General features: G+C 37.4%; 1 protein-coding gene across 1 annotated transcript in view; it reads right to left on the reverse strand.

The window, feature by feature from the left end:
• Positions 1-17,639, reverse strand: part of CAPS2 (calcyphosine 2) — a 39,989-nt gene that overhangs the window by 20,764 nt on the left and 1,586 nt on the right. The window contains 3 exon segments of the mRNA XM_089921587.1: positions 1,443-1,476; positions 1,659-1,779; positions 4,111-4,133. Coding sequence (XP_089777713.1) covers positions 1,443-1,476; positions 1,659-1,779; positions 4,111-4,133 — 178 coding nt within the window.

The following is a 17,639-nucleotide window of genomic DNA, read 5'->3' on the forward strand; positions in this document are numbered from 1 at the left end:
GATAATCCCTAGTGTGTGTCACTAGGTGGGCCACAAGGTTAAACATTGTAAAAAACACAAGACAGGTATGGCACAGCAATGATAAGCAATACCATACTAGCACAGAAGTTTACAATTGATAAAGCATGTAATTTTCTCATTTGAGTTTCAAAGCAACTCTGACTATAATTATTATCTCTGGATTGCTCCAGCAGAGTCTGTCTGTCAGAAAAGTGAAAAGGCCTATTTAAGATCACACATTTCAAATGTTAAGGCTAGAACTTGAACCTTGATCTCATAAATTCAATTTCCAGTGTTCCTCCCACAAAATGTACTATATCTTGTGACAAGACGATTTGAAGCAAAAGAGAACAATGCAAGAGATTGCCTTATCTAAAACCCTTGAGGTAGACATGTTTCAAATTCATATACACTCAGGATAAAATCCAAACTTCTGAGCATAGCGTGCAAAGCTTTAATGTAATGGACCCTGCTAGGCTTATTTCTCTCCATTCTTCTCCTTTCCTTCCTTCCACCTATCTATCTATTTCAACTCATGCATCGTCTATTTATTCAGCACCTCCCAAACGCCAGGTTCTATTCGAGGTATTAGAAATAGAGCAGGAAACAAGAAGCACCTTGGTCTCTGCCCTGATGGAACTTCCATTCTACTGCAGACAGAGCCAGAGAATATATACAAAGTGGTATAAAGAAAACAAAATGGATAAATGGTATGGAGAGCATCAGGGATCAGATGGGATGCTCCTTTAGATGGCGGTGTCAGTGTAGTGTTCTTAGCAGAGAAAACCTGAATGATGAGAAAAGTCAGCCATGCAAAGGTCTGGTGGAAGATTACTCACAGCAGAGGGAAAGGTAGGGGTGAAACCTCTGGGGCAATTCCTGGAACCTGCCGCACTCCCTCTCCCCTGGAAGCCTTCACATGTGCTTCTCCCTTTCCTGAAGTAGCTATTGTCGGATCCACGCTCCTCCTACCCTCTTGTCTGCTTCATTCCTCCTCATCCTTCAAAACTCAGCTCTGACACATACCCACCTCCAGGAATCCTATGAACTTCCTTCTCCCAGAAATCCTATGAACTTCCTTCTCCTTAACCTGGCTTGCAATTTATCTCACATGTTCTGAAAGCATTCTCTATTTAACACTTATCATGTTGTTTTGTAATCATTTATATTTTTCTTTCCTTTGCTTATGAAGACCTTAAGAGTACAGAGTATGTCTTCTCAGAGTTTAGAACAATGCCCACTTATTAGGCTCTTAATAAGTATATGAGGGAGGGATGAATGTTGACGTTTTAAAAATCAGCAGGACTTGCCTGATGGCTTAACACTGATAACGAGGCATAAAGAAGGAGACAAATGAACTACTAAAATTTCAGTAGAAAAGTGAATAAGACCACTGAAGAATATTATGTCATTCACTGCAGAGAATTATCTGTGGTACATACATTTTCGGACACTTCTAAGTGAAATACTTTTTTTGTTTTGTTTTACATCTTTATTGGAGTATAATTGCTTTACAATAGTGTGTTAGTTTCTGCTTTATAACAAAGTGAATCAGTTATACATATACATATGTTCCCATATCTCTTCCCTCTTGCGTCTCCCTCCCTCCCATCCTCCCTATCCCACCCCTCCAGGCGGTCACAAAGCACGGAGCTGATCTCCCTGGGAAATCTGCCTTATCTAAAAGTTCATTTCCTTCCTTGTCCAATTGTTGAAGGTATTTTCTCAATCCAGTCAAAATACGAACACCTCTTTTACATAGCTGTTCTTTTAGCACATCTGTTTAAGAAGAAGAGAGATGGAAACTAATTATTCCTATGCACAAATGTATCAAGTTGCGATTGTCTTTCCGGTAAGAAAATTAAAGTTGATATAACTGACATAAGGGATGTGACTATGCAACCAGATCATAAGTATGACTGACAAAAGGCTTTCAAAAATAGAATGCTCTTAGTAAAGGGGGTTATATACAAAATCACATGTAAAATATACCAGAACAATAGCACCACTGTGTGGTGAAAGTGTTGCATTTTATATATAGGAAAATAATGGTTCACTTTATCAGCATGAAAATAACCTAAATGTTACAAATAAAATCTTAGTTTTTAAAAATTTTCCAGGTTTCCTCTTCATCTGTCAAGCCCATATCTTTAATCTCCTTCCTCTTTCTTTGTAATTACCAACTGAATTACAAATTTTTGAGTGATCTACCTGACATCAATTCATCAGTTCAAAATTTCTAAAATAGTTTGAAATCTTCAAACTGTAGGTTATATATTAAATAGCATCAAGGCTTTGGAATGCTATCCTATACTTATACATTTAAAGTAACCCTTTCCAGGGCTTCCCTGGTGGCGCAGTGGTAGAGAGTCCGCCTGCGGATGCAGGGGACACGGGTTCGTTCCCCGGTCCGGGAGGATTCCACATGCCGTGGAGCAGCTGGGCCCGTGAGCCATGGCCGCTGAGCCTGCGCGTCCAGAGCCTGTGCTCCGCAAGGGGAGAGGCCACAACAGTGAGAGGCCCGCGTACTGCAAAAAAAAAAAAAAAATGTTCTTCCTTATCCCTCATTCTCCTTGGACCGGTCTGAAGGGGGCCTTGGGAAATATGCCATCTTTGAGGGCTACACAGCCTTCTCAGACTGCTTTCTGCCCACAGAAGTTTAAGGTCTAAGAGTCATTAAAATATCTTGCATTCATTGCTTTTTCATAACAGGTTTACAGTATCTTTGGGAATACACCTCTCTCCAAAACTCTGAAGGTCTTTCAGCTATATGCCTCCAGTCAGTTCCAAGTACCAATACCCATGCTTAAAGTATAGTTTGGAGAAATTTTCAAATCTTTATTTCTTTGTTTTCTCACCCTGCTGCTTTTCTTTTTCATCTTAATGCCAGTTACCTTGAAACATGAATTTTGGAGAAATGGGTACAGTCTTAACCTGTTCCATTTGCTGAGGCAATTTTTAATCAATTAAGAGGATTTCCTTGGAATCACATACTTCATCTTCTCTTTGCCCTGAGGCTTTTAATCACATGAAAGTTTTACAACATTGGTCTCTCAAAGCCTTTTATATAGAAGCAGCTCCTTTTCCATTTCTCAAAAGCCCCACATTTCTTGATTCTCTCTTTCTGCTTCCAAACTGGCCAGTGTTTTAAATACTTTTATAATATCTTCTTGAACCCACACTACAACCTACAAATACTATTAATTATCTGTTTTCCAACCTCAGCTTAGAGCTTCAAGTTCAATGGACTCATGATCTGCCTCCTGAGTAATAGATCACATTTTTTCAGATATTTTGGCTCTGAATGACATGTATTGCCATCATTCCTCTGACATAAGTTTCCTCACTGCTCGCCAACTAACTGGTAAACTCTACCACATAGCTAAGGCAAGCTTGCCACTAACATTTGTGGGCTAGAAGAAGTAAGAAAATGGAAGCTCACATATAGTCTCATTGTTGGCTCAGTAAATTTTTATTTAGTAAAGAATGTGGGGCTTCCCTGGTGGCGCAGTGGTTGGGAGTCTGCCTGCCGATGCAGGGGACACGGGTTCGTGCCCCGGTCCGGGAAGATCCCACGTGCCGCGGAGCGGCTAGGCCTGTGAGCCATGGCCGCTGAGCCTGCGCGTCCGGAGCCTGTGCTCCGCAACGGGAGAGGCCACGGCAGTGAGAGGCCCGCGTACTGCAAAAAAGAAAAAAAAAAAAAGAATATGTGGTTTCAGGGATTTCATCTAATCTGCTCAGATTTGGATTCGGTCAGGATAATTTTTCTCATTTTCATTGATGTTATTAACTAAATTTCCATTTCTTCTAAAATAATCAAAACTGTCCATTAAAATTATAGCTATAATTTTATAGTTATAACTATAACTACAGGGTTAGGGTTAGGGTTAAAGTTATAATGAATGGTCATCAATTTTAGTATTTTAAATATTTTTTAAGTTTTTGGAAAATTTAATTGTCTTCTTAAATATTTTTATAAGTATAAGATTATTTACTATTCTAGTGCTCATATCCATCTACTGGCCAATGTGAAGAACTGATGTCATGCTTCACTTAGGTGACATAAACAACTACATTTATCCCTACTTAACAGTAATAGAAACTTATTACCATTGCAAAAAGTCTCCTTATCCCTGAAATGGGAATATGAAGAGAAGTGAGGAAACAGATCTTCAGTAGTACTTCTAAACAATATTATATTATGCATGAATCTACTGCTTTCATGCTGAAATGAAAGATTTGACAAGTTGAGCTTTTCTCTTAACCTAAGAGCTTCCATGGTTCAAATCTTTCTTGGACTCTGAAGCAGTGTCTGTCTCCAGTGTCACCAGCAACAATATTCGCAATCCTTTTTACCATTCAGATACAGATGCCTTTTGCTTTAAAAACATGTGGCAAAAGATGCAGACATTCAATGTTGCGGGTCTCATTGAACCCGTGCTAAGGTTATAATGAGGAGAATCTTTCTCCTCATTTTAAAATAAAGTGTGTGTGTGTGTGTGTGTGTGTGTGTGTGTGTAATATGTGATGTCCTATATAGTCTGGACCCAGAGCAGGGATCCTTCCTACCTAGGTCTCAAGAGGTATGAGCTTGGATTTTTATTATGGCTGCATTGCACTTCCAGCAATAAGTTTTACAAGAGGCTAGGCTGAGCCCTGGTATGAAATAAACCCTGAAATCTCAGTGGCTTAATGAAACAAAGTTTAATTTCATACTTAACACAGGTTGTAGAGAAAATGAGTTAGGATTCAGCCTCTCTGGCTGGGGCAAAGGAGTGCCCCCAAACTCAGCTAGCTCAGTGACAGGCAGTATAACAAGAGCTCCCAAGGTCATTCATTGGATAATTGCTTTACCAATGTGAAGAATAGGAGGGTATCTACTGATCCTCTTGCTATTCTAATGTAAAAGGTTTAGCATCCTTTTGCTTTCTTTTCATCCCCATTTTTTATTAAATTAATGACTCATTCAGATTGTTGTTATTCTTAACTGCAAATGTTTGTTATGCTGGTGGTAACTAATTATAACACAAATAAATTTTAAGATAAGTTTTGGTGAGGTTGTGGAGAAATTGGAACCATGGTACACTGTTAGTGGGAATGTAAAATTGTGCTGCAGCTATGGAAAAAAGTATGGGGCTTCCTCAAGAAATTAAAAAATAGAACTATGATATGATCCAGAAATCCCACTTCTGGGTATCTATCCAAAAAAAATTGAAAACTCAGGATATTGAAGAGATATCTGCACTTCCACGTTCATTGCAGCACTATTTGCATTAGCCAAGATATAGGAACAACCCAAGGGTCCATCAAAAGATGACTAGATAAAGAAAATGTTGTATATACATTGCAATGGAATATTATTCAGCTTTAAAAAAGAGGGAAATCCTGCCATTTTTGGCAACATGGAAGAATCTGAAGGACATTATGCTAAGTGAAATAAACCACTCACAGAAGGACAAATACTGTATGATTCCAGCTATTGGGTGCATCTAAAATAGTCAAACTCATAGAAGCAAAGAACACAGTAGTGGTTGCCAGGGTCTTGGAGGTGGAAAAATCGGGGAATTGTTATTCAAAGGGTACAAAGTTTCAGTTACATTAGATGAATAAGTTCTAGAGATCTGCCAAATAGCATGGTGCCAATTGTTAACAATAAGGTATGGTGCACTTCAAAATTTGTGAAGAAGGTAGATCTCATTTGTTAAGTGTTTTTACCATAAAAACAAACAAAACACAAAGGGAGGGACTTCCCTGGTGGCACAGTGGTTGAGAGTCTTCCTGCCAATGCAGGGGATGTGGGTTCGAGCCCTGGTCCAGGAAGATCCCACATGCCACGGAGCAACTAAGCCAGTGTGCCACAACTACTGAGCCTGGGCTCCAGAGCCTGTGAACCACAACTACTGAAGCCCGCGTGCTTAGAGCCGTGCTCCGCAAAAAGAGAAGCCACTGCAGTGAGAAGCCCGTGCACCGCAACAAAGAGTAGCCCCCGCTCACTGCAACTAGAGAAAGCCCGGGCGCAGCAACGAAGACCCAAAGCAGCCAAATGGCGCAGTGGTTGAGAGTCCGCCTGTCGATGCAGGGGACACGGGTTCATGCCCCGGTCCGGGAAGATCCCACATGCCGCGGAGCGGCTGGGCCCGTGAGTCATGGCCGCTGAGCCTGTGCGTCCGGAGCCTGTGCTCCGCAACGGGAGAGGCCACAACAGTGGGAGGCCCGCGTACTGCAAAAACAAACAAAAACAAATATAAAATAAATAAATTTATTTTAAAAAAACACACACACACAAAGGGATACAAGTAAATACTGGGAAGTGTTGATTATGTCTGTTACCTTGATTGTGGTGATGGTATCATGAGTGTTTGCATATGTCCAAACTCATTAAATTGTACACATTTAAGATGTACAGTTTTTTTCCATATCAATTATACCTCAATAAATCCATTTTAAAGTAGTATTTTTGTCATTTGCATTATTTAGTATATTCCTTTGAGGAATTTTGAATAGTGACTACTATGCTATATATTTTTATTGCTGAACATTTTTTTTATCCTCTCTGTGTATAGAATAAATTCTTCAGTAGCATATGATACATCCCAACATCCTCCTGCTCTCAACCCTATGCACAATATAATGTTTCTTGCCACAGCATAAGCAGAAGTATCATGATTATCTGAGCATATCCTTAAAAAGTAGTGTGTGTGGGGCTTCCCTGGTGGTGCAGTGGTTGAGAGTCCACCTGCCAATGCAGGGGACGCGGGTTCGTGCCCCGGTTCGGGAAGATCCCACATGCCGCGGAGCGGCTGGGCCTGTGAGCCATGGCCGCTGAGCCTGCGCATCCGGAGCCTGTGCTCTGCAACGGGAGAGGCCACAACAGTGAGAGGCCCGCGTACCGCAAAAAAAAAAAAAAAAAGTAGTGTGGGAACTCTCCATCAGATTAAACTATTATAAATATCTTTGTATTTAGTTTCTATTTTGAAGAATTTCTTGGTAGGCTTTCTTCTTCTTCCTTGTGTAGAGAAACTTGTTATATAGATGTGATTCATAATATGAGTGTTTGTGATTACAAGAGCTTCTAGAATGTACTTGAATTATTAGTTACTAGGCATAAGACAAGTGATTAGGCTTTTTAAAGAGATTCATGTCTATAAGTAAGTCAAATTCTTCCATTTACAAATTAAGGCAGAATACTGCTCAATAAAAATTTTCCCTTAGGGCCAGAGACTTAATAGCAATTACGTTTTAAATGAAAGCATTGCCAGATCTGAGAGGTCGTTAAATTTTTTTCCTAGAAAAATTTTTAATTACATTGTTCATTCAAAACAAATGAGCTATAATTATAGACTCCTTGGGAATTTTAAAATGCAAATATATGTTTTTAGTTATACATACATCTAGGGAATTATAATTTGTACATGTTATGTATGTTTGAACTGGCTTGAAATACATGTTTTGAATAAATATAATTCCTTAGCCATCAGATATTAATTCTTACTTTTTCAAGATCATAGTCTTTACCATTTGGATAGTAATAATTCTAGATCTTAATTAGAATGACAGAATAGTTTTCTTTTGTACCATACTTTGGATAGAGGATGACTTGGTACAAGCTATTTCATGGTAGAACTGTACTTTAATTTATATTTTTTCTTTTAAAATATATACCAGATTAAAGCTAATCATTTTTCCTTTTTAAAGCAGAGAAATCTCCCAATGATCCAGGCAAAAGACTAGGATTCTCACAGGCTTAATGGGAGGTAAAGTTTTCTAGAGGCTATAGATATGCTGAGATATCTTGGAAAAGAAATGAATTGCATAAAAACTATAGCTAGGAATATATTAGGTGAAAAGAATTGGCTTGAAAACATTTCTTTGCTGTTGTTGATTTCTTGGTTTGGTTCTGAATTGTATCTGCGAGAAAAAAATGGAGGCTCTTTCTTTCTGGTATTTTACCTGTTTCAAGTTCATATAATTTTTGGTGGAGGTTAGTATGTCAGAACTCATCACTCAGTCTATTCATTTTTCAGAAGAGTAAATTATGTACCATCCTCTGAAAACTACTGAAGTCTCTCTTGGATACTGAAAACAAAATTTTTGATACAACAATTTTTGCAGTTTGAAAGAAAATTAGTGATTAAAATGACAAAAAAAGAATATAGGAAATTAACCAATGAGGTTAATAGCATAAATTTAAATCTACAATCCTAAAATGGAAACATAATGGCATTTATTTATTTTCATTAAATCAACTTCAGTGTAATTTTTAGTCCTCACATTGACAAGGGAGTTAAAAATGCTATCTTTAACATTTTTGGACTTATCTTCCCCCATTGTTACACACACACACAAAATCTGAAGTCTTTGTTCCAAAAGATAAAGGAAGCATCTTTAGGAATCAAGTCAATAATCATTATCATCCTTCCAAACTAGTGACCACTGGGATGCCAGTGACATTGTCCTTCCAGGTTGGACATGCTACTGCTTCCATGGTAGTCCTATGCCACAGAAATCATAACGAAGGCTGGAAGAACAATATTAGATACCCTACCTTCTGAGTCCAATGTCCTACCATTCCCTCTGAGATCTTTTTGTATGCTCAAGGCTACGATTCTGATACTGGTAACAGCCTTTATTTTTAGCTGCTCAAGCTTTCTGCCAGGCCAAAATTCTTGAGTCAAGGAATTATAGGGAATCTATCTATCTATTAGGAATGCCTTCTTTTAGAGTTGTGGAGATAGGAATGGGAAATACAATGAGCAAAAACTTTAAAAAATTACCTTCCCAACAAGATGGAGTAGATCCATTTGCCCTACTCTCCCCATTAAGTATAGCTAAAAACCTTGGATATTCTATATAAAACAAATATCAGAAGACTTAAAGTTGGAGAAAAGAAAGCAGACAGATCCTCTAGAGACTCCAGGACTCAAGGAATGACACAAGGTGAGTTCCCTGGAATTCCTTTTTGACTCTTGTAAATCCTGGACTGGGTACTAAAGAAGCCTGAAATCCAGAAATGTCAATGGATGACGGAAACAAAAGCCTCAAGAAAAGCCTGCCCTTTCTTGCCAGAGAATAAGGAAAGGGACAGCCTAGTAAGGCAGAAATGTTTTTTGTTTGTTTTGCTTTTTAAAGTAAACATCCTCTTCTGGACAAACAATGTGAGGAAAAAACAAGCCTCTTATCCTTTTCAACAAAGGCCAAGTGGAGGACTTAGACCGTCATCCTTGCCTGACACTTATGAAGCACCCCTACCATCACCTCTCCACCAGTGGTGTGTCAGAGGAGAGTGAGGAGACTTCCAGCCCCCACCAGGCAGTAATGAGGTGCCCCTCTCCCTCCCAGCCAGGGTGGTGTCAGAGGAGGCCAAGCATGGAGCATACACGTTCACTACCACCCAGCAGTAATGAAGTGCACCTCACAACAACCCCCCCCCCAACAGTGTCAATGGAGGCCATATGGGGAAACAGGACTTCCAGCCTCATCTGAGGCAATAGATACCCCTTCCTCTCCTGAGGTGTCAGCAGAGGTCAACTGGGGAGCTTAGACTTTCATTCCCGCCTGGTCATAACAAGGTACCCCTTTCTCTCCCCATGAGATGATGTCAGCAGAAGCAAAGGGGGAGCCTGGATGTCCATCTCCTTCCAGTGGTAACAAGATAACCCTCCCCACAGCAGGGTTAATAAAAGCGAATAGGGATCCTGGACTTTTGCCCACCAACCAGTGATAAGTAGGACTGACCCCCACTGGAGCAATGTCAGTGAAGACCTGCTAAAACTGGAAGATTGACTAAGATCTAGAATCTCATAATATAAAACTGAAAATGTCAAGGATACAATTTAAAAAATCAGTCACATACCAAGAAGCAGGAAAATCTCGATGTGAATGAGAAAAGGCAACAGATGTCAACACCCAGATGGCACAGATGTTAGGATTATCTGACAAGGATTTTAAAGTAGACATCATAAAAAGAATATATACATACATATATATAACTTTGCTGTACACCTGAAACAGTGTAATCAACTATACTTCAATTTAAAAAAATATCAAAAAAATCATAAAAATGCTTCAAGGAGCTACTACAAAAATGCTTAAGAGAAATGAAAAAAAAAATAAAGTCTCAGCTAGGAAATGGAAGTTACAGATTCAAATGGAAACTTTAGAACTAAAAAATAGACAAACCAATATTAAAAATTCACTGGATGGGCAATGAAAATGGGAAAGGAAAAGACCGGTGAACTTGAAAATAGAACAGTAGGAATTACCAAATCTGAACAGCAGAGAGAAAATGGACTGAAAAAAGAAAATGAACAGAACATCAGGGATCTATGAGACAATAACAAAATATTATATCTAATATTCATGTCATTGGAGTCCCAGAAGGAATTGAGAAAGATGGGGAGGGCCAGAAAAAATATTCTAAGAAATAGTGGCTGAGAACTTCCAAAATTTAGATAAAGAGATAAACAATTCTGAGTAAAGGCCAAATATGATAAGCCCAAAGAAATTCATGCCAACATACATCATAATCAAACTTCAGAGACCCTAAGTCAAAAAAGCTTAAAAGTAGCTGGAGAGAAACAATACATTACCTATAGGAGAACAACAATTTCAGTGTCATCAAATTTCTCAACCAAATCCAAGGATGCCAGAGAAAGTGGCACAACATTTTCAACTTTAATTTCAATTTCAAAAAAGAGTCAACTAAGAATACTACATAGAGAAAATATGCTTTAGGAATGAAGATTGAAATTAAGACATTCTCAGATTCAGAAAAACTAAGATGATTTGTCATAATCAGACCCACTCTAAAAGAATAGCTAAACAAAGATCTTAAAATAGTAAGATAATGATAAATCAAGGATTCCTGGAACATCAGGAATGAAGAAAACACAAGACAAAGAGTAAAACTATGAGTAAACATAACAAACTATTCCCTAATCTTTTCTAAATTATGTTTGAGAGTTAAAGCAAAAATTATAACATAGGTTATGGTTATATTGGTTATATTATATTGGTTATGGAACATATATAGGTTCTTGATATAGAAGAAATATTTAAGACAATTGTATTATTGGTGGAGTGAGTGGCAAAGGGACCTAAATGGAAGTAATATTTCTACACTTCATTCAAACTGGTAAAATGCTGACACCTATAGTTTGTAATAAATTACACTTATATATTATGTAATACCTATAGTAACCACTAAAACATCTATATAAAGATATATACTTCGATAGCCTCATCCACCAGAGGGCAGACAGCAGAAGCAAGAAGAACTACAATCCTGCAGCCTGTGGAACAAAAACCACATTCACAGAAAGATAGACAAGATGGAAAGGCAGAGGGCTATGTACCAGATGAAGGAACAAGATAAAACCCCAGAAAAACAACTAAATGAAATGGAGATAGGCAACCTTCCAGAAAAAGAATTCAGGATAATGATAGTGAAGATGATCCAGGACCTCGGAAAAAGAATGGAGTTAAAGATCGAGAAGATGCAAGAAATGTTTAACAAAGATCTAGAAGAATTAAAGAACAAACAAACAGAGATGAACAATACAATAACTAAAATGAAAAATACACTAGAAGGAATCAATAGCAGAATAACTGAGGCAGAAGAACAGATAAGTGACCTGGAAGACAGAATGGTGGAATTCACTGCTGTGGAACAGAATAAAGAAAAAAGAATGAAAAGAAATGAAGACAGCCTAAGAGACCTCTGGGACAACATTAAATGCAACAACATTCACATTATATGGGTCCCAGAAGGAGAAGAGGGAGAGAAAGGACCCGAGAAAATATTTGAAGAGATTATAGTCGAAAACTTCCCTAACATGGGAAAGGAAATAGCCACCCAAGTCCAGGAAGCGCAGCAAGTCCCATGCAGGATAAGCCCAAGGAGAAACACACTGAGACACATAGTAATCAAACTGGCAAAAATTAAAGACAAAGAAAAATTATTGAAAGCAACAAGGGAAAAATGACAAGTAACATACAAGGGAACTCCCATAAGATTAACAGCTGATTTCTCAGCAGAAACTCTACAAGCCAGAAGGAAGTGGCATGATATACTTAAAGTGATGAAAGGGAAGAACCTACAACCAAGATTACTCTACCCGGCAAGGATCTCATTCAGATTCGATAGAGAAATCAAAAGCTTTACAGACAAGCAAAAGCTAAGAGAATTCAGCACCACCAAACCAGCTCTACAACAAATGCTAACGGAACTTCTCTAAGTGGGAAACACAGCAGAAGAAAAGGATCTACAAAAACAAACCCAAAACAATTAAGAAAATGGTCATAGGAACATACATATCGATAATTACCTTAAATGTGAATGGATTAAATGCTCCAACCAAAAGACACAGGCTTGCTGAATGGATGCAAAAACAAGACCCATGTATATGCTGTCTACAAGAGACCTACTTCAGACCTAGGGACACATACAGACTGAAAGTGAGGGAATGGAAAAAGATATTCCATGCAAATGGAAATCAAAAGAAAGCTGGAATAGCAATACTCATATCAGATAAAATAGACTTTAAAATAAAGAATGTGACAAGATACAAGGAAGGACACTACGTAATGATAAAGGGATCAATCCAAGAAGAAGATATAACAATTGTAAATATATATGCACCCAACATAGGAGCACCTCAATACATAAGGCAACTGCTAACAGCTCGAAAAGAGGAAACTGACAGTAACACAATACTAGTGGGAGACTTTAACACCTCACTTACACCAATGGACAGATCATCCAAACAGAAAATTAATAAGGAAACACACGCTTTAAATGACACAATAGGCCAGATAGATTTAATTGATATTTGTAGGACATTCCATCCAAAAACAGCAGATTACACTTTCTTCTCAAGTGAGCATGGAACATTCTCCAGGATAGATCACATCTTGGGTCACAATTCAAGCCTCAGTAAATATAAGAAAATTGAAATCATATCAAGCATCTTTTCAGACCACAGCGCTATGAGATTAGAAATCAGTTACAGGGAAAAGAACGTAAAAAACACAAACAAATGGAGGCTAAACAATACGTTACTAAATAACCAAGAGATCACTAAATAAATCAAAGAGGAAATAAAAAAATACCGAGAGACAAATGACAATGAAAACATGATGATCCAAAACCTATGGGATGCAGCAAAAGCAGTTCTAAGAGGGAATTTTATAGCTATACAAGCCTACCTCAAGAAACAAGAAAAATCTCAAACAATCTAATGTTACACCTAAAGGAACTAGAGAAAGAAAAACAAACAAAACCCAAAGTTAGCAGAAGGAAAGAAATCATAAAGACCAGAGCAGAAATAAATGAAATAGAAAGTAAGAAAACAATAGCAAAGGTCAATAAAACTAAAAGATGGTTCTTTGAGAAGATAAACAAAATTGACAAACCATTAGCCAGACTCATCAAGAAAAAGAGGGAGACGACTCAAATCAATAAAATTAGAAAGGAAAAACGAGAAGTTACAACAGACACCACAGAAATACAAAGCATCCTAAGAGACTACTACAAGCAACTCTATGCCAATAAAATGGACAACCTGGAAGAAATGGACAAATTCTTAGAAGAGCACAACCTTCCAAGACTGAACCAGGAAGAAATACAAAATATAAACAGACAAATCACAAACACTGAAATTGAAACTGTGATTAAAAGTCTTCCAACAAACAAAAGTCCAGGACCAGATGGCTTCACAGGTGAATTCTATCAAACATTTAGAGAAGAGCTAACACCCATCCTTCTCAAACTCTTCTAAAAAATTGCAGAGGAATGAACACTCCCAAACTCATTCTATGAGGCCACCATCACCCTGAAACCAAAACCAGACAAAGACACTACAAAAAGAAGAAACTTACAGACCAATATCACTGATGAATATAAATGCAAAAATCCTCAACAAAATACTAGCAAACAGAATCCAACAACACATTAAATGGATCATACACCATGATCAAGTGGGATTTATCCCAGTGATGCAAGGATTCTTCAATATACGCAAATCAATCAATGTGATACACCATACTAACAAATTGAAGACGAAAAACCATGCGATCATCTCAATAGATGCAGAAAAAGCTTTTGACAAAATTCAACATTCATTTATGATAAAAACCCTCCAGAAATTAGGCATCGAGGGAACTTACCTCAACATAATAAAGGCCATATACGACAAATTCACTCAATGGTGAAAAACTAAAGCATTTCCTCTAAGATCAGGAATGAGCCAAGGATGTCCACTCTCACCACTATTATTCAACGTAGTTTTGGAAGTCCTAGCCACAGCAATCAGAGAAGAAAAATAAAAGGAATACAAATTGGGAAAGAAGAAGTAAAACTGTCACTGTTTGCCAATGACATGATACTATACATAGAGAATCCTAAAGATGCCACCAGAAAACTACTAGAGCTAATCAATGAATCTGGTAAAGCAGCAGGATACAAAATTAATGCACAGAAATCTCTTGCATTCCTATACACTATTGATGAAAAATCTGAAAGAGAAATTAGGGAAACACTCCCATTTATCATTGCAACAAACAGAATAAAATACCTAGGAATAAACCTACCTAGGGAGACAAAAGACCTGTATGCAGAAAACTATAAGACACTGATGAAAGAAATTAAAGATGATACCAACAGATGGAGAGATATACCATGTTCTTGGATTGGAAGAATCAATATTATGAAAATGACTTTACTACCCAAATCAATCTACAGATTGAATCCAATCCCTATCAAATTACCAATGACATTTTTTACAGAACTAGAATAAAAAATCTTAAAATTTGTATGGAGACACAAAAGACCCCAAATAGCCAAAGCAGTCTTGAGAGAAAAAAACGGAGCTGGAGGAATCAGACTCCCTGACTTCAGACTATACTACAAAGCTACAGTAATCAAGACAATATGGTACTGGCACAAAAACAGGAATATAGATCAATGGAACAAGGATAGAGAGCCCAGAGATAAACCCACGCACATATGGTCAACTAATCTATGAGAAAGGAGGCAAGGATATACAATGGAGAAAAGACAGTCTTTTCAATAAGTGGTGCTGGGAAAACTGGACAGCTACATGTAAAAGAATGAAATTAGAATACTCCCTAACACCATACACAAAAATAAACTCAAAACGTTTTAAAGACCTAAATATAAGGCCAGACACTATAAAACTCAAGGAGGAACACTCTTTGACATAAATCACAGCAAGATCCTTTTTGACCCATCTCCTAGAGAAATGGAAATAAAAACAAAAATAAACAAATGGGACCTAATGAAACTTAAAAGCTTTTGCATAGTAAAGGAAATCATAAATCAGATGAAAAGACAACCCTCAGAACAGGAGAAAATAGTTGCAAATGAAGCAACTGACAAAAGTTTAATCTCCAAAATATACAAGCAGCTCCTGCAGGTCAATGTCAATAAAACAGCCCAATCCAAAAATGGGCAGAAGACCTAAATAGACATTTCTCCAAAGAAGATATACAGATTGCCAACAAACACATGAAAGGATGCTCAACATCAGTAATCATTACAGAAATGCAAATCAAAACTACAATGGGGTATCACCTCACACCAGTCAGAATGGCTTTCATTAAAAAAAATTTAGAAACAATAAATGCTGGAGAGGGTGTGGAGAAAAGGGAACCCTCTTGCACTGCTGGTGGGAATGTAAATTGATACAGCCACTATGGAGACCAGTATGGAGGTTCCTTAAAAAACTAAAAATAGAACTACCATATGACCCAGGAATCCCACTACTGGGCATACACCCTGAGAAAACCGTAATTCAAAAAGAGTCATGTACCACAATGTTCATTACAGCCCTATTTACAGTATCCAGGTTATGGAAGCAACCTTAGTGTCCATCAACAGATGAATGGATAAAGAAGATGTGGCACATATATACAATGGAATGTTACTCAGACAAAAAAGAAATGAAATTGAGTTATTTGTAATGAGGTGGAGGGACCTAGAGTCTGTCATACAGAGTGAAGTAAGTTAGAAAGAGAGAGACAAATACCATATGCTAACACATATATATGGAATTTAAGAAAAAAAAACTGTCATGAAGAACCTAGCTCTATTTTTTGTATGAAGTACATGATGTCAGCCAATTCACTGACAGATCTGAAAGGTTGAACGTTTGCAAAACATCTTCAGCAAGCTTGGCCTCTTTCTACACAAACCAAACTAGACGTCTTCATTTCCTGTTCCTGTGTACTCCTGTATTAGTCACCTGAGTTTGAAAACCAGCTCTAAAACCTACTGGCTGGGTGACTTTAGACAAATTACTTTACTTTGCTTTTTCTTAGCTTTTCCATCTGTAAAATGGAGATAATAATAATATCTGTTCCTTAACAATAAGGTACCGTCTCACACCAGTCAGAATGGCCATCATTATAATAATAATTGTCTACAAATAATAAATGCTAGAGAGGGTGTGGAGAAAGGGAACCTTCTTACACTGTTGGTGGTAATGTATATTGGTGCAGCCACTATGGAAAACAGTATGGAGATTCCTCAAAAACTAAAAATAGAGTTGCCATATGATCCAGCAGTCCCACTCCTGGGCATATATCCAGATAAAACTCTAATTTGAAAAGATACATGCACCCTATGTTTATAGCAGCACTATTTACAAGAGCCAGGACATGGAAACAACCTAATTGCCCATCAACAGATGAATGGATAAAGAAGATGTGGTATATATATACAATGGAATATTACTCAGTCATTAGAAAGAATAAAATAAAGCCATTTGCAGCAACATGGATGGACCTAGAGATTATCATACTAAGCAAAGTAAGTCAGAAAGAGAAAGACAAATACCATATGATATTACTTATATGTGGAATCTGAAATACGACACAAATGAACATATCTATGAAACAGAAACAGACTCACAGATATGGAGAACAGACTTGTGGTTGCCAAGGGGATGGAGAGGTGTGGGAGAAAACGATTGGGAGTTTGGGATTAGCAGAGGCAAACATATATAGAATGGATAAACAACAAGGTCCTACTGTATAGCACAGATCCTGTGATAAACCATGATGAAAAAGAATATTTAAATATAACTGAGTCACTTTGCTGAACAGCAGAAATTAAACACAACATTGTAAATCAACTATACTTCAATAAAAATTTTAACATAATATCTGTTTCTTGAGGTTTTTATTATTTAAATGAGTTGATATTTTCCAAACATTTAAAATCTCACCCGATAGTTCTGGAAACAGCATAGTGAATGTAATTGACACTGAATTTTCCACTAAAAAGGGTTAAAATGGTAAGTTTTATGTATATTTTACCACAATAGAAAACAAACAAAATAGCTCCTGACACACAGCAAGAATTTTTTAAATTTTAAAATAGCACTTATTACTCTGTATTATAGTTATTTGATGATTTGTATCACCTTTAACTAAAAGCTTCATGTGGATAGACTACGAATCTAATTTGCTGAGAATTTGTAGCTCTAACACCTAGCATGGGTCTGACACATAGAGGTCCTAAAGAAATACTTATTAAATTAATGAGTAAGATGTCCAGCAATGGAATGGGCTGCCTAAGAGATAGTGACTTCCCTGCTAACATAATTATTTAAGCAGAG

Source organism: Delphinapterus leucas, chromosome 11 (genome assembly GCF_059928025.1).
Source record: "Delphinapterus leucas isolate spDelLeu-1000000601 "Yukka" chromosome 11, BTC_Dleu_Yukka2, whole genome shotgun sequence".
NCBI lineage: Eukaryota > Metazoa > Chordata > Mammalia > Artiodactyla > Monodontidae > Delphinapterus > Delphinapterus leucas.